Source organism: Elgaria multicarinata, chromosome 1 (genome assembly GCF_023053635.1).
Source record: "Elgaria multicarinata webbii isolate HBS135686 ecotype San Diego chromosome 1, rElgMul1.1.pri, whole genome shotgun sequence".
In the NCBI taxonomy this organism is placed as follows: Eukaryota; Metazoa; Chordata; class Lepidosauria; order Squamata; family Anguidae; genus Elgaria; species Elgaria multicarinata.
Genome location: NC_086171.1, coordinates 42,636,959 through 42,659,588, shown reverse-complemented (window position 1 = coordinate 42,659,588; position 22,630 = coordinate 42,636,959). Strand labels below are relative to the sequence as shown.

The 22,630-nt window shown below is 39.9% G+C and overlaps 1 protein-coding gene across 2 annotated transcripts in view; it reads right to left on the bottom strand.

Moving 5' to 3' along the window:
- Positions 1-22,630, bottom strand: part of CDK6 (cyclin dependent kinase 6) — a 112,553-nt gene that overhangs the window by 12,574 nt on the left and 77,349 nt on the right. For both annotated transcript variants that reach the window (XM_063126707.1, XM_063126717.1), the window contains exon 5: positions 20,730-20,839. In XM_063126707.1, coding sequence (XP_062982777.1) covers positions 20,730-20,839 — 110 coding nt within the window. The remainder of the gene's footprint in view (positions 1-20,729; positions 20,840-22,630) is intronic.

Sequence of the window (22,630 nt, the reverse complement as noted above, 5' to 3'; positions counted from 1 at the left end):
CTGAAAGGTCTTTGGGATGTTTTCTTTATTTAGATATTTTTATACCACCTTTCAGGGTCAAAGGCCCTCTCAAGGCCATTTACAATTAGAATAATAAAAACAATTTAAAACATAAAACAATTAACCAACCAACACAATTCCACAGATAATAGCAATGGCAGTTAATAGCAGGGATAGGCAACCTTTTTGGGTTGTGGGCAAATTTGGTAATTTGAGAAACTGCCCTGGGGACCATCACAAAATGGCTGCAAAAAGCAGCATGACAAAGGACAAGTAACCAGCCCAAAAGACTGAATACAAGGCAGAGGCAGGGTCTGAGTCTCAAAGCACTAAACAATTTCTTTGAACCTGCAGTTTTCAGTACCAACACAAACCTATTTCACAACAATACCAGCTGCCGTTAAGAAAATGTGTTAAATTTTCATTTAAGTGGGAGGGTTAGGGCACCTTGATGGGCACCAAGAAAGTTGTCTTGGGGCACATTCGTACCATTGGCACCATGCATCCTACTCCAATTATAGATGTAAAAGGGCCATTTAAATGCCCCCTTTACAGCTGCCATTTATGCAACACTCCCTTCCCAGAAATGCCCGAACTGCCATTGTTGTGCAAAATGGCAGCTCGGTAAAAGGATGGACGGCCCACACAGATTCCTCAGGTGCTTGACAAGTCATTGCGAACCTTATGAAGCACCATGAACAGGGACAGACGGTGATGGTGACTCAGCAAGCGCCTGATGAAGCGGAGCACGGGTGAGTCTGTCCACCCCTAGCTGAATTTGGGATACAAGAGAAAAACATGCTGAATTTGAAATATGAGATAAAATATCAGGAGAAACAGTGAAATGTAAGTGTATGAAGAAAGAGGCTCTTACAAAGAAGTGTAAAGCATTGACCTCTCTCATGAGGGAAAAAGTGTGGCGGAATTGAGAATGATGTTGATTCAACATCAGGTGAAAATCTCTAGTGAAATGAAGGTAGAGAAAGACCTTGAAGTAAAAACCACAGACCCTGCATATTTAGAAATTCTGAGGAAACATAATAGGGTTAGAGTCATGGAGCTGGTTGCCGGGGCAGGTGGGGCATTGCAACAGGGGATTGAGAAGGTTAACCCTCACTTCCCCAGCTGAGATTCCCCTCCAATAGCTCCTCATACTGCAATTAGGCTCAGAAAAAAACTTTATTGATTTCAATGGAAGGATTTCCTTTTACTTCTCCATTATGCTCATGTTGAACAAATGAAGCTGCCATATACTGAATCAGGCCATTGTTCCATCTAGTCCTGTACTGCCTACTCTGACAGGCAACAGCTCTCCAGGGTTTCCAGTAGAGGTCTTTATCATCATCTACTAGCTGTCCATTTAACAGGAGATTGCAGTTAAATAAGAAGGGCTATAACTCAGTGGTAAAATATTTGATTTGCAGGAAGAAGGTCCCAGGTTCAATTCCTGGCATCTCTAGGTCTCCTCTCTGAAAACCTGGGGAGTTGTTGCTCTTGGTGTAGACAATACTGAGCTAGGTGGACCAATGGTCTAACTCAGTAAAAGGCCGCTTCATAATGTGGGACCTTTTGCATGCAGAAAAAGAGGCAGAGCACAACTCGACTAAAACTCTTATCTAAGGATTACGCCAGGTCTCATTTCTACTCCGTGGGGCATTTTTAGGATATCCAGTAGTAAGTAGGGCAGAGACCGAGAAGAATGAATAGCTAAAACTTCATCACAACAGTTAAAGCTACAGGAACTATACTAGAGTGACCAGATACAAAAGAGGGCAGGGCTTCTGCAGCTTTAACTGTTCTGATGAAGAGGGAATTTTATCAGGTGTTGCATGCATACAAATGATACCTTCTGAAATTCCCTTTTCTATACAACTGTTAAAGACACAGGAGCCCTATCCTCTTTTTCATATGGTTTATAGAAACTGAGTCTGATCCCATCTGCCTCTGGAGAATGTCTGGAAGTAGGGACTCCACATACCCTAGTATAAGTTTGCATTTTTGGACATTCAACAGATGCGTGAGAGATTATCAGCCTTCCCTTATAATTGCTTATAGTCTCCATGTTTTGGGCGTTCACTCTAACATGTTGCTCTGACCATTCAAAATATTTACTGTAACATATGCATCAGACTTCCCAAACCTCATGCCCACCAGATGTGTTGGACTACAATTCCCAGCATCCTCAAGCCAGACATGAACAGAGAACGACTCAACCCTCTTTTTACCATCTCCAAAATGTCATCCGATTTGTCCCCGAGAAGACTGAATAAGTCTGGAGGTGACAATGAATACAGACATCGTATCTTATACTCCTAAAACCTTATCATACAATGTGAGGAAGTTTGGGTGTGGTTTTTTTAGCCTCTTTGCATGGATCACCTAAACCACAATTCCTCACTCTCTAGGATCTAAGAGTGCAGAATCTCTTTCAGTCCAAGGCCCGGATTCCATTTTAGATAAGCTCTTGGGGACTGCATTCCAGTGACAGGTGGGGCCAAAGTCCAAAGCACTGGAGCCAAAGTACTAAAAATACAAGCATATTTTAGCGTAAAGGTCTTAATGGGCCTGTTCAGAAGACACCTTAAACAATGGCTTTAACCATGGTGGTTAAGCCAGAAAGCCAGGCTGTGTTCAGAAGACACCTTAAACCATGGCTTTAACCATGGTGAATAAGGCTTTTTGCATTATTCACTGCGGTTAAAGCCATGGTTTAAGGTGTCTTCTGAACTGGGCCACTGGCAGTATTTAAGCCTTGGGATAGGCATTTTGATCTTTTAGAATGAGGAAAAAACTGCACCAAAGCCAAGAAACTACCTAACGCTAGGTGGTTGGGGAAAGTGGTGGGTGGGGCCTTCTGGGGAACCCACGAAGGATGGATTTGGCACCTTGGTCTGCAGCCCTGCTATAATCTGTCAGGGGCTCAAAACAAGTCAATTCTTTTATTTTCAACTGACTTCCTCAACACGCCATAGGTTCCCAAAAGCACTAACCATAAGTATTTGTTACAGCTCACTGTATTTTTCTTTTAATTTCTAAAATAATATATTTGTGTGTGCCAAAAGAGTTCCCCCATCCCCTCAAGTATGTTGCACCCATTACCTAATACTACGGTTGCCCTCCTTTGCTTCCTAACTGATAGGCACAGGACTACTCAAGCTCAGTATTAGAGGGCATGAAGATGAACCCCCTCCTTCTTTTAGCTGGAAATAACCTCCAGATAAACATATGAGCAGCTTCTATTGAAAGTATTGCCTGAAAAAATGGCTACATCCACACATCATGCTAAACTATATATTTAGTGCTTTCTCCCTTCTCTCCTCCCGCATGGTAGCATTCCTCCACATTGCCTAAGTCAAGGGTAGGCATAGTCGGGCCCCTGCTGAGGGCCCACACCCCAGCAGGGGCCAAATCACAAGAGTCCCTTGGACTTGCTCCTCCTCTTCACCATTACAACCTGCTTGTTCACTTGCCTCTTGCTTTGGTCCAGACAATGATGATGGGGAGAATGAGGATCTCTGCCTGTCAAGCAAGCAACTGGCAGCCCTGATGAGAAAGAGGATGAGGAGCAATAGCAGCTGGTGACAATGATGGTGAGACGGTAGACTCGCTGAGGAAGGGGGCTCATTGAGGGTGTCATGCCCAAGAGGCCACTAAAACCTGGACCTGGCACTGCTGCATTCAGTTTCACTTTGGTCAAATGCAAATCAGGAGTTGTGGTTTTAAAATAAACCCAAATTGAACAGAACATAGTGACAGAGTTACAAGGGCGGAAAAGGAGGGGTAATTTAAATTTATATTTATATGTTTTAATTGTACATGTTTTAATTTTGTAAACCACCTTGAGTCCCAGCACTGGGAAAAAGGCGGGATATAAATAAATGTAATAATAATAATAATAACAACAACAACAACAACAACAACAACATACTGTGGATTCATAACTGAATATCAGACTGTCAAAATAGAATTATAGTCCCATCAGTTAAAATGAACTGTGATTATAGGTGTTAAATGTATATTAAGGCCATTTTGTTTAACAGTGGAATCAGTTTTACTTAAAAACACCTACATTTTACCTTCCAATTTTGAGCCAATGCCATATATTTGCTTTGGGCCTCACCAACTGAAAATATTTCTAATCTCATTGCTATGATGGGAAACCTTTGAACAGCAAATGTTTAATGCCAGTAGGTCAGTTTCTCATGGAATAAACTTTGCTTAACCAAACATACTCCTACTTGTATCAGCTGAAAGCCTTTGCACACATGAATGAAAGCATGAAGGAAGTTAACTCTTACCTACTTGAAGACTTTCTAACAGCAAAGCAAAGCAAATAATCACATGAAACAAAAACAGTTTACTTATGGGTTATCTCAAATATTACAGAGGATTTCCATCTTCTGTTTCTGTCACTGTTGTTAAAAGAATTAAAACTGTGCTAAATGGTTGCAAGCAGAAATGACTCCTGGACTACACCATACAACTAGGAAAAGAGCGTACATTTTGTGAAAGAACATACTTTGCATGCAAAAGGTTCCAAGTTCAATCCCTGGTATTTCAAGTAAAAAGGAACTCAGGAAACAGTGTTGCGCCGGGGTGGGTGGGGATCAGCTTGAGACCCCAGAGTGGCGCTGCCTGTTGAAACAGAAAGTACTGACCAAAAGGTGTAATGCTTTGACTCTTATGTTCTTAAGGAAAGCTAGTGTGGTTTAGTGGTTAGGATTGGGGGAATTTAGTTTCAATTCTCCATTTAGCCACAAAGCTTAATGGGTATCCTTGGCCCAATCACTCTTGGCTAAATCTACTTCACAAGGTTGGTGCAGGGATAAAAATGCGGGTGGGGGGATCATGAATTATTATTATTATTTATTTATATAGCACCATCAGTGTACATGGTGCTGTACAGAGTAAAACAATAAAATAGCAAAACCTTGCCGCATAGGCTTACAGTCTAATAAAATCACAATAAAACAATAAGAAAGGGGAAGAGAATGCACCGAACAGGCACAGGGTAGAGGTCTTTGATGGAAAGTAGGATATTAATAATAAAAAAAATTGAAGTTCTTGTCAATATTTGCAAGATAAAAAGTGGATCATGCACTACAGAAAATGGAGGAAAGGAAGGCATCTATTATATTCTATGATTTCTTAACACAAATTCTATAAAATTTATTCAAGAGCTGGAATAAAAATAGATGGCCCATTAAAAGTGCATATATTTCCTCACTTTCAACTACCTTATACATATATATATAATTTTGTTACTAAATCAAACAAAAAACAGACAACCCAATTATGCATAATTTGCATAAAACTACAAATGCAGAATTTGGTTTTCCAATCAGGTCAATATTATCTATCCTAACTTGTTGATCAATTTGTACCTGGTACTACCTCTGTGACTCCTAACTGGTGGTGATTAATGGCTCAAACGGTGTGTTGCAATCATACTTAAACTAGATACAGCAAAAAGTACTCCCCCCTTTTTAAATAATGGAACAGGGGTGATTAGCAAAATGCCTCAGAAGGAGGTTAGACTTTCAAAACAATAAAAGCATCGGAAACCGTTACAACACAAAATGCCAAGCTAATACGCAGCGAGAGGTGAAATTTCAACTTTTATACCAGCTGTCTGGGTTTGAGCACAAAAGACAGAAAAGCAAGTTAGAGTAAAACGTATCATTTAGAGCAGCTGTCTTGTGTTACTGAGACTTACTAAACACATGAAGTTAGATAACTGAGGGCATTAATGTCAGAGCCTTTACAATGACAATTGCAAATAAAATTGATATTTTGTTCAAAGCCTGTTAAAATGCACACTACAGTAAAAACAACATATAGCTTCGGCTATTGGGCAGTATAAAAATGTAATAAATAAATAAATAAATACTATTTAGCAGGAAAGACTAGCCAAATGCATTAAGCTTAGGGTAACCAGATGCAAAAGAATGCACCTGGCCACCCTAAATAAGCTATCCCAGTTTAGACACTCTGATTTAACAAAATCCATTTATTTAACAAATTACACTGAATCTGCTTTCAACTCAAAATTATGAAGTACCTTAATTTGGTGTAATGCTTACCCTTGTGTTGAAACTTGCATAACATAGGATTAAAACCAACAATGTACTTATAGATACTACTTTAACAGTTAGAACTAAAGAAATAAAAAGGCGTGTTTTTTTTTTTTAAAAAATGATTTCTTATTTATGTACCTCTGTACAAAAATGAAGTATCAGGGGATTTCTATCCATGGGCTAAATGGGAGCAACATTTTTCTTCGAATCTCTGAGCTCAGTATCTAAGATGAAGAGCCACCTTTCAATAAAATCTCAGTCGGAATACAGACGAATAGTCCAATCCTATATTCTTCTATGCATTGGCACATCTACCTATGCAGCTCCATGGCATAGAATCCCCTTTCAAAAAGGGAGAGAGGGCCATGGCTCCTTCTGCCCATCTGTGCCACAGCGTCCTAGGGTGGACCTGTATTGTTAACACCAGTGCTCTCTTTGTAGTGGCTAGAAGCTGCAACAATGATTTGCTCCAATCCAGCTGCAAATGGGATAGAGCAGCCCACTCTGCCATTTTCTTTGTATAAGATGCCACTGAGCCTAGTGTACCGCAAGACTCTGAAATGAGCTACGGTAGTGAACTGTATCAGGCTGCCCATCTAATACAGTTCACTGACATTGCATATTCTGCCTGTTGCTTGTAGAACAGGAAAATTGTTTTCAAGATGTTACTTCATCCTTCCCATTCTCTTCTCCATGTGGCTTTTGTCTGTTTTTAAAGCCAGAAGACAGGGCTTTGATATGGGCTTTAACTAATGTGTCAGCCACTACAACAGTAATAAATAATGGTCATCTCAATATGTAGAGAGTTTTATTTGCAAGAGACACAGCAAGACAAGAATAGCTCTGAGTATGAACATACATTCTGACCTGGTCATGATGACCAGCTTGCTGTCGTGGAAAAAAAGTACTATCTGTATAGTACGAAGAGTACTATACAGATATAGTACTCTTAGGATCTACAATGATCTTCTATCATCATAAAGCTCACACATTTCAAGCTTCCCATAACTTTGCACTTTGCTCCATTGTTTCACCCCTTCACCCCCATGCCCAGCTACTCTGGTATATTGTGGGTTACTCTTAGATTCCACAGAAGAGTCTGCAATATCACTAATCTACAAGCCATAAAATATCCACACAAATCCCTCTGGTTTCCCATGTTGCCAAAGTGAAGTCCAAAGAGGTAGATTGTATCAAAGGTCACCAATGTGCTCTTCATCTGGAAATAAATACATAATTCTTCAAATGTCTAAACAGCATCGGATCCCACATTGTGCGCTCTGACATACCCTTTCAGCAAATTTGGCTCAGGATTGTATTTGCTTGGTACAAGATGACAAAATATTTCAGAGCTGTTTTATGTTTTCGCCTCAGCTGTCCTTAGATGCTGTCAATGTCCTGCTGTCCCATCCTTTTTCAAGCATCTATTTGATTTTCCACTTTCCTAGCTGCATATTAACCTAATGTTTTAATATTAAAAACAAAAACTCTGAACAGTTAAAAAAAGAAAGAAGCTTCGATGAGCATAGGGAAAGATGCCAAAACAAAGCTAATAAAAGTGAAGGAAACAAAACTGTAGATAGATTTGTTCTATGTATTTTATAACAAAACCTGCTTTGACATGACTGATGCTTGTTAACTACTTTGTTATTTAGAAAATAAAACTGAACACAAAAGCTATTCTAAAATATCTGCAGATTGAATTAAATTACTTTACTTCAATGTAGGAAACATAAAAATATTCTGTAGTCCTGTCTGGAATTTGAAACTATTTTGCTGGCAGTTTCTTGTAAAATGGAGAAATATAAATGTATCATTAATATACCAGATAAAATAGGGCTTTTCTTAATCAACTCAAATTACTGCATTAACTAATACTTTAGACAAAAAATATATTTCCTGATGACTTTTTATGAAAATATATTCCTTTGACTTTTTACTATGGATAGATCTTCCCTGCAAACATTTTCAGATAGCGGCATAACATACAAAACACCAAATTACAATGGGACATTGCTGTGTGCTAGGTTTTACACACCAAATGTAATCCCATTTACATGGAAGTAATTCATATTGCTTTAAATAAAATTTACTTTTAAGCAAATATATGTAAGATTGCAGTCTTTCATTACTTTCAGTGTAACTTGTCCCCACACAACAATTGCTCTTAATGTATACAACAAATCTCTCCAGCTGAGCCTCATTAAAGTATACATTCTCTAATGATCTTAAGAGAATCTAACAGTGCATCCTATATGCATGTCTATTCAGAAGTAAGTCCCAATGAATTCAATGGGGCTTAGTCCAAGGTAAGTGGGTATAGGATTGCAGCTATAAGCTGTTAGATAATTGAAGATTGGCTAGTTAGGTCTACTGCCTCAAGGCAAATCCTGAGCACAAACAAAAATATTATGGACATAATTCCCCAGAGAGTTCTCTTGTTCAAGCCCCATTGAAATTAATGAATTGGATTAAAATATTCTGAGAGAAACAGTCGTTCTCCCATGCAAGTGAAATTCAGTTCAACAGAGGTAGCACAGAAGATTTATATTTAACAAAAGACAACGTATAACTTCCAAAATAAAATATTTATTTGCAAGAGTGAAACTTATTAGCTGAGCCGGTTGCAATATAGCCCCCATTCTCAGAAAAAGGTGGATGTTGTGTTTTCAACATTAAAATGCAATGTTTGTGCTTTTAACAACACACTAAAATTATGTGACTGATACAAGGTATGGGGTGGGGGGAGTTCCTGCATGCCAAGCTGGAGTTTCTCCCTCCCCTCTTTGCTTTTGTTAGGTTAATAGTTTTTGGTTTCTATGGTTTATCAACGGTTTTCTTTGCCCATCATATCTCCTATTGTGACAAAGTCTGGCATGATTGGAAGCTTGAAGAAAAACCACAAGTGAATGGCTTGGCATTTACTTCAACACCCTTCTCCAACCACAGACAGATACGTTACTGGATTTGACTAACGGTTATCAATCAACTCAACTGTAGGCCCTTGGGAAGATAACAAACAAGAAAACAGAAGGAAGTTAATATGAAACATTTGTGTGTGTGTGTGTGTGTGTGTGTGTGTGTGTGTGTGTGTGTGTAAAATGGGTTTGCCTCCTGGAATTTCTTAACTGGTTTTATTCAGTGCTTCAAAGAATTAATCTGGCCTCTCAGGGAACTTCTACACAACTGCTATAGGAAACAGTAATGTTTCCCAGAGCTAACAAGTTAGCATGTGGAAATCAGACACATGTATACATGTATCTTCAAATCAATTGTGTAGATGCACCCAAAAACCTAACTGAACTAACATGCTTAAAGATGCATGTATTTATTTATTTGTAACATTTATATACCTCTGAATGTAATAGAACGTCACAGTGGTTCACAACATTACAAGTACATGTATGTATGTATGTACATTCTCCACATGTAACACAGTTGCTGAGGACACCAGTGTAGCAATTGCTTGCACTAACTGTAATGCTGTAAATGTACTTATGTCTGAAATGAACATTCTTGTCAGACTTTCCATTTGATTAATATTATTCAGTTAAATGTTTATGAATGTGAATACAAAATTTCCCACCCTCAAGGAAACTGACCTTCAAGCCTGAAGAAAGGACAAGAACAGGACGAGAAAGAAACAATGGACTGAAGCCAAAGGAAAACAAAACAAAATGACATTGGATTACACCCTGTTCCTAAACATAATTATATGGAAATAAGTGTTGAATGAAACAAAACAGCTGAGGAGATGAAGCCACGATGGGATCATTTATCTTGGGGTGATTATTGCTTTTTTCACACATCAAAGCCATATGACAAGATTGCAGTTTACCATCTGTTGGTTCATCCCACATTTCATGAGGTGGCGAACTGCAGTCCTGCCATGTGGTGTGTCAGTCAGCCCTTCGTCCCAGTGATTTCACTGCAAGTTACTTCAAGTTAAATGTACTCAGGTTTGGGGTGTAATTTGATGCAGTAAAACACAAAACAGAATGATTCCTGGAGCTAAGTATAAGAGCATATTGTTTCAGTTCATATGTTTGGTTTCTGTGGAAATAGTTATGGCAAAACAGTATAAATAGAAGGAGAGCCACCCTTTTGCTGTTAATTGAAAACCAAGAAGTGAGTATTGTAATACTGTAACAGTGCAATCCTATACATGTCTACTCAGAAGTAAGCCCTACTGAGATCCATGGGAGTTACTCTCAGGTAAGCGCATATTGGCTGGCAGCGTAAATAAATATATCCATAATAGGTTCAGATCTTATTTTGCTTATTTTGAACTAATGACCCTGTAACCAGGTTGACATTGGTCCTATCCATTTACAAGACAATTTTAAAAAGGGGGAATAATTTAACAGCAATGTTCCTAAGAAACAACCATTCCAGCTGTGCCATCCTAGCCATGTTTACTCAGAAGTAAGTTGTACTGAGTTTAATGGAATTTACTCCCAGGTAAGCGTGAATAGAATTGCGGTCAAGAAGAACAATCCTCTTCCTCCTAAAGAGAAACACCTAGATTTGAAATTCTTCTGCATCTAAAACTCATTTTCTTCTTTATTCTTCTATCTTTCATGGGCATGCAGATGTTTTGGACAAGATTTTAATTCATCTTTAGACAGGCTGGTCTATTAGATTCATTTTTTTTAGCTTAGCTTCTGGAGTCTTGGTCTCATACCATCAAGGCTGAATGAACACAGGCCTCTGATTTAACCTAGTGACCTCTCAATGTAACAGAATAACAATGACAGCTTGAATCATGCTTCACTATCAGACAAAAGGGCAGCAATACATACGGTTTGCTGAAAAGCAATATTTTTTAGCACAATCCTGAGTTTTTGCCACAGGGTACACAAACAGAGCTAAAAGAAAGGTATTTCAGGTTTAGAAATACAATCAAATATTTTCTGGATATTTTGTGGGACAGAGAAATATTTTGTCCACATATGTTAAATGTCTTAAGCCATTTACTTAACTCTTCCTATGACTTCATAATTATGGTAGAACAATGGTTTTAAAAGCAGGAGGCCTGGAAATTAAGCATTTACAAGATTCCTATAAATAACAATTTTGAATATTTCTATTTGGGGGGCATATCTAAGTAAAGTACTATGAATCAAATCTTCATGAACTGACTGTTAAGAGCATCTGTATGAATCATCTTAATTCAACTAAGTTCATAGACAAATGAAACGCATAACAATATATAACTCAATATAAACAATGTTTATATTGTTTATCAGATACAGATAAGACTCTGTATTTGATAAAACACACAAGGAAATATCAGAAAAGCCTCAAAACATTGGTCATAAAATTGCAAAAGTGTTTGGATAAGGTCATAACTTTCTCAAAGTGCAGAGATTTTTAAAGTGCCGTGTATAAATGGGTTTCGTTATTGAGGAAAGGTCCAATATGGGATGAGGTTCTGTTACTAAGTCATGAAAGCCCCAAACTGGGGAGCCCAGAGGCTGAAGCAGGAACCCAGCATGGTGAATTATCCACCCAGGCTTCAAGAGCCCCTACTATGGCTTCCAAATATCAGACATTTTGACAGGCAGGGAGTAGGGGCCTCCATATTGACTGAGCTAGGCATAAATACCAGGAGTCTGACTGTTTGTCAATACCTGGTCAATGGGACAAATCTTTCTTTTGATGTTTTCTCATCTCCTATTTTCCTGAATCTTTGCCTTTTATTCTTCTAAACTCTTTTCATATTGAGGTTGCCTTGTTCCCATTCTTCATCCTGGACTGTCATCTCAGCAACAACCTGTGTTTCATCTCTGCCTAGGTTCTCTCCTCATTGAACCTACATTCTTAGACCATTAGCCTCAAAAGGACATTTGCCCCTCAGTGGTGTAGCAGAGCCAGGGGTTGCATTGACGTCATCTGCCGCCCACCTCGGAATTCCATGTTTCCTCTAAGCTTAGCTGCAATCCTCACACTAGCTGGGGTGAAATGAATTTCCCCAGCAACAATGACGTGGTTTGCATGATCATAGTGGGGGAAAGAAGCCACAGTGGCTTATTTCCTCTGCTGCATGTGCCAGGGCAATTTGCATAATTACCCTCGCTGAAGCAGTTTGCCATGCTGGGGAAACCTGGTGAGGGTGGCTTGTTGCCATGGCTAACAAGCCATCCCAGAACCCACTGTGGTTTATTTCCCCCACTGTGATCTTGTGAACCAAGCCAGCATCTTGTTTTCTATTATAATGCAAAGTATTTTAGGGTGGCTTGCTCTTGAATGGGCAATTAAGATCCATTAGCTTTATAAAAGACGTGTGCCTAGCAGATGAAAACTCCTGTACATGGAGTTTTCTCCTAGACAGGCTATGAGACAGTTGCGCTGAGAGTCTGCACTTCAAAATTTACCACCACACCACTGTTGCACATAGTTCTGAATTAGACACAGGGTTGCAATAGACATGATTCCTTTTGGGTTTTGACAATTTAATTTTTGTGAACTGCCCAGAGAGCTTTGGCCATTGAGCGGTACAGAAAAGCAATAAATAAATAAATAAATGTACAAGTGGAGCTATGGAGGAAGTGACAGCAGAGTCCATCATGCATTGGACTTATTGCACTATGTAATTCTTCAGGAATTTTTATTCCACTTGACTTAGAAAACAACTGTATCAATAGGTAGAACTAAGTGAGACACACAGGAAGTTAGATGGAAGAGGAAGTCAGGGACACAGACTTTGATTGAAGGAATACTCGCCCAATAAGGAGGTGACACAGCAGTCAGTGACTCAGCACTCTCAGGAGTCAGTCAGGGCTGGAGAGAAGTTAATTAGAAGCTATGTTTGTTTGAGGCAATAAAAGTTTTAATTTTATATAATACTGCATTCCTCATTTGCAACAAACCTATCTTTGAAACATGGTGTCAGAAGTCTAACAGGACCCATTTACAACAACAACAACAACCAGCTTGAGATAAGCAAAAGGTAAAGTTATTATATTATCTGATTGGAGAAAAGGGGCGAGAGATATGCAAAACTCTTAGGTTTAGTACAACTTCTACTCTGCAACAGCTAGTAAAAGGGCTGGATGATTACTGCATACCTAAACAAAATGAAACAATGGAACGATATCAATTCTTTATGAGGCAGCAGGGGTCTGAAGAGAGACTGGATGCTTATGTTACTGCACTAAAGACTTTGGCAACAACCTGTAATTTTGGGGCTATCACAGACTCCCTCATCATAGACAGAATTGTCTGTGGGACCACAGACCAACATCTCCGTGAGAGGCTGTTGCGGGAGCCAGATTTAACACTGACTCGTTGTTTGGAGATTGCTAGGGCAGCTGAAGCTACTAAAGAGAGCCTTAGGACATTAGAAGGCACCCATGAGGTGCAGGTGCATGCAGTCCAACACCAGTCAAGTCAGTATAATGAGCAGGGCCGGCAGCCTCAGAGACGACTGCCTAAAATACAGTGTATGTTCTGTGGGAAACAACACAAAAAGAGAAAAGAAAGGTGCCCAGCATATGGACAGAAGTGTAAAGGTAGTGGCAAACCCAACCATTTCCAAAGTCAGTGCAAGAGTGAGAAGAAACCTAATAGGCTGGCTGTGAGAACAATACAGAATGAAAGCGATGAGTCTGAAAACTGTGAGGATGTTTTAAGCCTCACTTTGGGTCCAGTGGATCATGATGTCCACATAGTGGGGAATACAGGGAAGAAGGTAACCTACCCCACCGCATTGTTTGCCACTATGTTGTTGAACAAACACCCAGTTCGTTTCCAACTGGATTGTGGAGCCACCTGCAATGTGCTGCCATTAGCTCTAATAGACAAGAAAACAGATCTGGAACCATGTGGCCAATTGCTCATTATGTACAATAGCAGTACCCTGAAACCTGTGGGGAAGTGCAGGCTAAAGATTCGCAATCCAAAGAATAATAGACTCTATCGCTTAGAGTTCATCATCGTGGAAGGGAATGCCCACAGACCACTGCTAGGAAGCAAAGCAGTCCAAGCTATGCAATTGATTTTATTTATTTATTTATTTATTTATTCATTACATTTCTATACCGCCCAATAGCTGGAGCTCTCTGGGCGGTTCACAAAAATTAAAACCATTCAAAGTATAAAACAACAGTATAAAACCATAATATAAAATACAATATGATTCACGTGCAACATAAGAACATCCTGAATGCTGTACAGGCCAGTGAGCAGAACCAGTCCAGGATTTGGACTATGGAGAAAATACTGAAAGATTTTGGGGATGTTTTTGAAGGGGAAGGACATTTGGCAGGGAAATTGAAACTTGAGGTAGATCCTTCAGTAGAACCAGTAAAGATCCCTAAAAGGAGAGTTCCTATGGCACTGGCAGAACCACTGAAGAAGGAACTAGCAAGCCTTCAAAGCAAAGGCATAATTGCTCCAGTAGAGACTAGCACAGAATGGATCAGCAGCTTGGTCATTGTACGGAAACCCTCTGGAAAACTCCGTATTTGTATTGACCCTAAACCTTTAAATAAGGCATTAAAACGCAGTCATTATCCCCTGCCAACCATTGACGATGTTCTATGTGACCTATCACGAGCCAAGGTTTTTTCAGTGTTTGATGTGAAAAATGGATTTTGGCACATAGAACTGGATAAGGAATCTAGCTACCTGACCACATTTGCAACCCCTTTTAGCAGATACCGCTAGTTACGAATGCCAATGGGCATCAGCCCTGCCCCAGAAGTGTTTCAACGCAGGTTGAATCAAGAGCTAGAGAACATCCCAGGCCTGAAGATAATCGCAGATGATATCCTAATTGTGGGAGAAGGAGATACGATAATAGAAGCAACAAGGGATCATGACAAAAAGTTGTGCCATTTTCTGGAGAGGTGCAGAGAGAAGAACAACAAATTGAATCAGGATAAGGCCAGATTAAGACTGAAAGAAGTACCTTACATTGGCCACCTGCTGACTGCAGATAGGTTGAAGGTGGACCCTGGAAAAGTTAAGGCAATCCGAGAGATGCCACGACCCGAGAATGTGAAAGGTGTGCAACGATTCTTAGGCATGGTAAACTACCTGGCGAAGTTTTATAAAGGGTTAGCAGCTGACTGTGAGCTACTCAGACAGTTGACACACAAAGAAGTAGAATAAGAATAGTCAGAGAGTCATCAGCAAGCATTTCATAAAATTAAAGATACTATATCCAAGACCCCTGTACTGAAGTACTACAGCCCAAGAGAACAGCTAGTCCTTGCTATATAAATAAATAAATAAATAAATAAATAATAATAATGATAATAATAATACAATGTGATGCCTCACAAAAGGGGCTTGGAGCAGCCCTTTTACAAAAACAACAACCAATTGCTTTTGCCAGTAGAGCACTGTCAGAAACAGAGAGAGGTTATGCACAAATTGAAAAAGAACTGTTAGCTGTCCTTTTTGGGATGGAACGCTTCCACCAGCTCACTTTTAGACAGACAGTACATGTCCAATCTGACCACAAGCCACTAGAAACCATTGTGCAAAAACCATTATTGAGTGCCCCAAAGAGGCTTCAAAAGATGTTAATGAGATTGCAAAAATATGATGTACAGATCCAATATCATCCAGGCAAGCATCTGGTAATGGCAGACACATTAAGCAGAGCATATCTCTCAGAGCCCAGTGAAGATAGTTCAGTTGAAAAGGACATAGAGTCAATAAATATGCTGCAATATCTACCCATTTCACGGCCACGCCTACAAGCAATACAAGAAGGCACAGAGCAGGATACCAACTTACAGATAGTTAAACACATTGTCCTGGATGGTTGGCCAGAGACCAAACATCAGCTACCAGTAGAAGCTACACCCTATTTCTCAATGAGAGAGGAGCTCAGTGTGCAAGATAGAATTCTCTTTAGGGCAAACAGAGCTATCATCCCAGAGGCAATGCGCTTAGACATAATGAAAAAGATACACTCCTCACATATAGGAATTGAGAGCTGTCTGAGGAGAGCGAGAGAATGCGTACATTGGCCTGGCATGAATGATCAGCTGAAAACTTACATGGCACAATGTGAGATCTGCAATTCTCTAGGTGACAGACAGCAAAAAGAAACACTCCACCCACATGAGATTCCAAGGAGGCCTTGGGAAAAGGTAGGAGTAGACTTATTCAAGTTGCAAGACAAAGACTACCTCATAACGGTGGACTACTATTCCAATTTCTGGGAGATAGACTCCTTGCTAGATACCCGATCTCGAACAATTATCAGAAAGCTTAAAGGACACTTTGCCCATTATGGAATACCCGATGTTTTATTTTCAGACAATGGCTCTCAGTTTGTGTCTGAAGAATTTAGGGCCTTCAGAGCACAGTAGGAATTTGATCATCAGACATCGTCACCGGCCTATCCCCAGAGCAATAGAAAAGCTGAGTCAGCTGTCAAGACAGCAAAGCGTATTTTGGTCAAAGCCAAGAAAGCTGGGACAGATCCATATCTAGCTGTCTTAGACCACAGGAACACCCCATCACAAGGCTTAGATGCGAGTCCAGCTCAGAGTCTCATGAGTCGAAGAACTAAGACCTTACTTCCAATGCGAGGAAATTTGCTGCAGCCAGAAATCCATAACAGACGAGCTGACTCTATAGCAGAACAAAAATCTAGACAGGCCCATTATTATAATAAGTTGGCCAAAGATCTACCTGATCTACACAGTAATGAGCAAGTCTAGATTCAGCCAGCAGAGCAAGAGAACAAAGAATAACGAAAGGCAGAAATACAAAGGCAAATGAACACACAGTCATTTGAAGTAGTAACACCAAAAAGTCAAGTCTTCAGAAGAAACCGTAGACATCTGCAAAAGAGCAGCCAACTAATATCAAATGCAGGTGTGCAGAACCACAACCAAGAACAGCAATTCCAAGAAGAAAGAGCACCCACTTCACAGTCTGGCCTCCAGGCAAGAAGTCATTCAGAATCCCCTGCCAGAGAGACTAAAGAAATAGTTGAAATGTCCTCACATCCTAGGGATACCCATGATACCGCTTATCACCCCAGAAAAACTACATCTCCTATAGCAAAACAAATAAGAACTCGAGCAAGTCGCCTAGTACAGAAGCCACACCATCTACAAGACTATATTTAACTTTTTAGAGAAGTAAATGGGAGTTGTAATGTATTGTTGGTTAAAATAAAAAAAGGAAAGATGTATCAATAGGTAGAACTAAGTGAGACACACAGGAAGTTAGATGGAAGAGGAAGTCAGGGACACAGACTGTGATTGAAGGAGTACTCGCCCAATCAGGAGGTGACACAGCAGTCAGTGACTCAGCACTCTCAGGAGTCAGTCAGGGCTGGAGAGAAGTTAGTTAGAAGCTATGTTTGTTTGAGGCAATAAAAGTTTTATTTTTATATAATACTGCATTCCGCATTTGCAACAAACCTATCTTTGAAACAACAACCACACACCAAATGGTGAGAAAATCTAAGAGACTGAATCCACACTTGGAATCCTTTAAAGAAGATTAACAATCAAGCAATGAGAAAAAGGAAGCTTAAGTCCCCATGATAATTAAACAAACAATTTGATTTGTTTCAATATTGACCAAACAGTCAAACTTACTTCCATTCTAAAAGGTTCACAATAAATTTTCAATAGGAATAAGAGTTTCATTTACAATCATTCAGTTCAGAAACAATGGGAGTTTGCAATACTTCAGAGTTTATTGCTGCTATAATATTGCTGGCTCTTCTTTTGTAATTTGTCTTTAAATAATGTATCTTATGTAGTAATGATTGCAGAAGTAACTAAGAGAGCAATTTTAAGGTCCCTGGGAGAGTGTTCCAGGGAACATAGGACTGTTTGGAGGACCCCTCCTGAGGCTGTACACAGTGCTATAACTTCAGGAGGGGGACAGAGTATTGATCCCCCTCCCCTGCTCCCTCACAGCTGCTGAAGTAAGAACTGCACCAGCTGCTCCACAAGGTCACAAATGCAGCCTCGGAGGGAGGGAAAAGGGAGAGAAGAGGCCAGCATACAAGAAATCCTGTGGCCTCCCCAAGCTTGGCTCAGCCCTTGCCAGTGCGCCCTCTCTAGACGGGCTCAAAGGCCTGTCTAGCCCATGATAGTCAATGGTGGGGTAATAATCAACTCGACAGTTGTTTATCTAGGGGGTACTCCCCAACAACATAAGAAACAACCGTGGTGTGGATTAGGATCAGTGTTGAGTTGACCATTAGTCCACACTGAGTTGACTCACTCATCCCCCACGCTCTCTACCTCCTCAGTTCTCCCGCTAGTATCCCATAAGCCATTGCTGCAGAAAATTTATCCTGCTGGCTGGGCTAGAGTGGCAGCTGCCACCTTGACTGCGCTTCCCTTGCGATTCTGTAGCTGACTAACCAACGTGCCCTTCACACAACACAGTAACCAATGGTAGTTCAAATAGCCAATTCTGCACAGCATTGGTTATTTGTACTGGTTATTTCAGCCAAATAACCAAATATTGGTTAAAAAACGCACGCCACACAACACAATAACCCATGGTAGGTTAAATACCCAACTGCTGACCATTTAAACCACCACTGGTTATCGTGTTGTCTAGAGACCTAAAAAGTAATCTCTTTATCAATCTATGTTTGTATATACCAAGAACATAGTAATATACAGAAACACTGTTAGAACAGTATGACTGAGCTCTGGACAAATTAACCACCAGTGCCTCCCCCCAAATTGTACCAAGGGTGGATGGGAAAAGATGGTGGAGGGCAGCAGGGAATATCGGGAGCAGAACTGAAAGCAGCACATCTCCAACCACCTCTCAGCCACCATCTTCCCCAATCCGTGCTTCTAGGCCCTGCCCCAAATACAGTTTCCCAGACTGTAACCAATCCCTGGTACACTAAGGCACAGCATTATTTTTATTTTTTATTTATTTATTTATTTATTACATTTTTATACCGCCCAATAGCCGAAGCTCTCTGGGCGGTTCACAAAAATTAAAACCACAGTAAAACACCCAACAGGTTAAAACACAATTACGAAATACAGTATAAAAAGCGCAACCAGGATAAAACCACACAGCAAAGTTGATATAAGATTAAAATACAGAGTTAAAACAGTAAAATTTAAATTTAAGTTAAAATTAAGTGTTAAAATACTGAGTGAATAAAAAGGTCTTCAGCTGGCGACGAAAGCAGTACAGTGTAGGCACCAGGCAGACCTCTCTGGGGAGCTCGTTCCACAACCGGGGTGCCACAGCGGAGAAAGCCCTCCTCCTAGTAGCCACCTGCCTCACTTCCTTTGGCAGGGGCTCACGGAGAAGGGCCCCTGTAGATGCTCTTAAGGTCCGGGTAGGTACATATGGGAGGAGGCGTTCCTTCAGATAACCTGGCCCCAAACCGTTTAGGGCTTTAAATGTCAATACCAGCACTTTGAATTGGGCCCGGACCTGGACTGGCAGCCAATGAAGTTGTAAAAGGACTGGCGTAATGTGATCTCGCCGGCCAGTCCCTGTTAATAACCTTGCTGCCCTGTTTTGCACCAGTTGAAGTTTCCGGACCGTTTTCAAAGGCAGCCCCACGTATAACGCATTGCAGTAATCCATTATGAGAAAGTCTTTGGCTAACATCAACTCCTTTATTCTTTGTCATCTGAGTCAGGTGAGGCTATGCAGGTGCCTGGATTTAGTATTTAAAAGAAAGGGAAAGGATCCACCAACACTCCTGAAGTTGAGTGCTGGTGGATCCTTTCCCTTTCTTTTCATTATCTCACAGTGAGGGTTCCTCTTTTTTGTTTTTGGATTTAGTAATGGGCTGTATGAAGGTCAATAAATGAATCCTGATAAAAGGGAGGCAGTGTAAATAGATGGTTCTTGAGACTGTGAAAAATGTGTCCAACCTGTTTGGGATAGAGTCGTACTCCCACTGAAACAGCAAGTTCGCAGCTTGGGGGTAACCCTAGATCCACCTTTGTCATTAGAAGCCCAGGTAGACTTGGTCATACGGGAGTACCTTTTATCAACTTTGGCTAGTTCTTTGGCAACAGCTAGAACATGTATAGTCTGGTCATGATGATCCATGATCTCCTGGCTGGATTACTGCAATGTGTTACATGTGGAGCTATCCATACAGACAACTAAGGAGCTTCAATTTGTGCACAATTTGGTTCTAAGAATTTCAGCTGGTACAGCAAGGTTTGTTCACATTATTCCAATCTTAAAAGAACTGAACTTGTTTCTTGGCCCAATTGAAGGTGCTGGTGTTTTCCTTAAAAGCCCTACATGGCTTGCAACCCAAATACGCTGAGATATTCTCTTCTTATATGAGTCTGCCTGTGTTGAGATTTTCTGCTGAGGTACTATGTCAAGTACCTTTCTTATAAGAAATGTGTTATGAAATCACAAAGGATAGGGTTTTCTTGGTGGTGGAGCCCTGGCTTTAGAATGCCCTCCCTGCATTGTATTTTTCATCTGCTGTCTTTTATTATGATTGTTAACTTTGGTGGAATTTCACTTGTGCAATTCTTTCTGGAGCATACTGCTGCTGCTGCTGAGGACTGTAGTAGGGGAGGGAAAATTCAATCTACCAGCATTATTCTGCTGGCTGAAGAACATAATTGGATACAACCCCATAGTTCTTTGAATCCAAGCCAATGTCATTGCACTTTCCCAAAACAATTAAAGGATTTAAATTCTTACTTTCGACGGAACATTTCTGCAAATATACAGCCAACACTCCAAAGATCAACTGGTGTTGCATAACTGGATTGAAGCAAAACTTCAGGAGCTCTGTACCATAGTGTGACAACCTGCAAAACAAAGATCAGCAAAGTAATTTATCTGTAGTAATATCTGCAATTGCCACCAAGAAGGAAAATGCCATTGTTTTCTACCAGCTAGCATGTCAATTGCAACAGTGATTGCTGTATGGAATATGAGCAAATGTCCTGAGCACCTATTGGCAAGTGACCATTCATTACTGGTAACCAACAATTCTTCCTTCAGATTTCTTACCTTTTTGTTAACTATTAAAAATGTTCCTCGTCACCACCCTCTCCCAATTCTTTAGAAGATGTGTGGGGCACACTTAAAACCAAAACCAGTAAATATTAATATGGCTGATTCCTGCAGCAAATCTATTCCCTGTGAAAGGAATATATTTGTGTGGGTGGAATATTGTGCAGTTAAGTCTTGATTGTAGCTAGCATGAGTGTTGTTGTAATGAGGGAAATTGGAGTGTTTTTTAACTGGAAAGGCCACATAAATTGCTACCTTAACTTGATATTTCCAGTTCTAAAAAAAAAGCGTTGGGGGGTGGGGGGAGAAAAAAAAGAAGACATTCTCTTTTGGTGAAGATCATTAAATTATTCACTAACATGAAGAAAGCAGTCACAGAGTAACTGCTTGTTGTGGCCTTCTTCTCAGAAAGAGGAGTATAGCTTGATTGTTGGAAGTTTGCAATATTTCAACTGGGAAAACATTAATTCATGTTGTTCCTGTGGGAGAAAGGGCCATGAATCCTTGTGCTTCTTCCCAGGAAACCATATAAGAATAGGGGGAGAAGAAATTAGAACACTTGTAATGACTGAAGCATATTTCACATATTTAGCTACTTGAAATCAATTCTTTGGCTGTGTCAGTCAGTCATGAGCCCAAGCACCCCTATAGATTCACTGGTTGGCACACTATTTCAAACACATTACAAATAAATGTCAAAAGCTGTAGCCCATGCATTTATTCATTTATTTGATTTTATATCTCTCCTTTCCAACAAAAAATGGTGCTCAGGTTGGCTAATAATAATAAAACTAAGATTAAATTGGTTTTCAAGCAGCTTCACCCATCCAACAGTAGGGATGGACCAATCACTTTGTTTCACTTTTTATTTCCACATCTGTTTGTTAAATAATCATTTTCATATACATGAAAATTTGTGTGCATTTTATAAGCAGTTTCCTGTGTTTTTGCAAGCAACTTTCTCTATTATATGCATTTTTATTTCCTGCTTCCCCTAATATATGCATTTTTGGAGGCATTGTCTCCAAATGTATATATGCAATATTTCATCAGAGAAGTGCAACACAAAAGGAACGAAAATGGAAGGATAATGCCATCCAGTCTGCATATTAGTTTTGGAAGTGCAAATTAGTTAAGTTTTTATTAAAATGCTAAGTAAACTAATTTCTTCCCAACCTCAACTGAACAGTTATTTGAATCAGCCTAAAGAATAGCTGTTTTAACACCTACCAGTCATAATAAGTGAATGGGATTACATTTACACCATTCTTCTGTTACAACAGTCATTTATGTCAAAAGTTCAGCAGTCTCATCTTTCTTTTGCCCTTAGTTTGTTGAATTGTTTCTAAAACAGATGTTATGAGATTAAAGTGCTGAAAGAGATCTTATCCAACCTGACCACTTGTGTAAATATCTTTGAACTTCCCTCATTTATCCTTTCAGCATATCCATTTTGTGTGTTTATTCTCATTTCAGGTGGCTCTGACCAGAAAATTAATCTGATGAGTTTATTGGGGGAGGGGTTACTCTAGGGAGCTCATGTCATTATTAGAATAAAAAAGACTCTATTCCAGATTCATTTC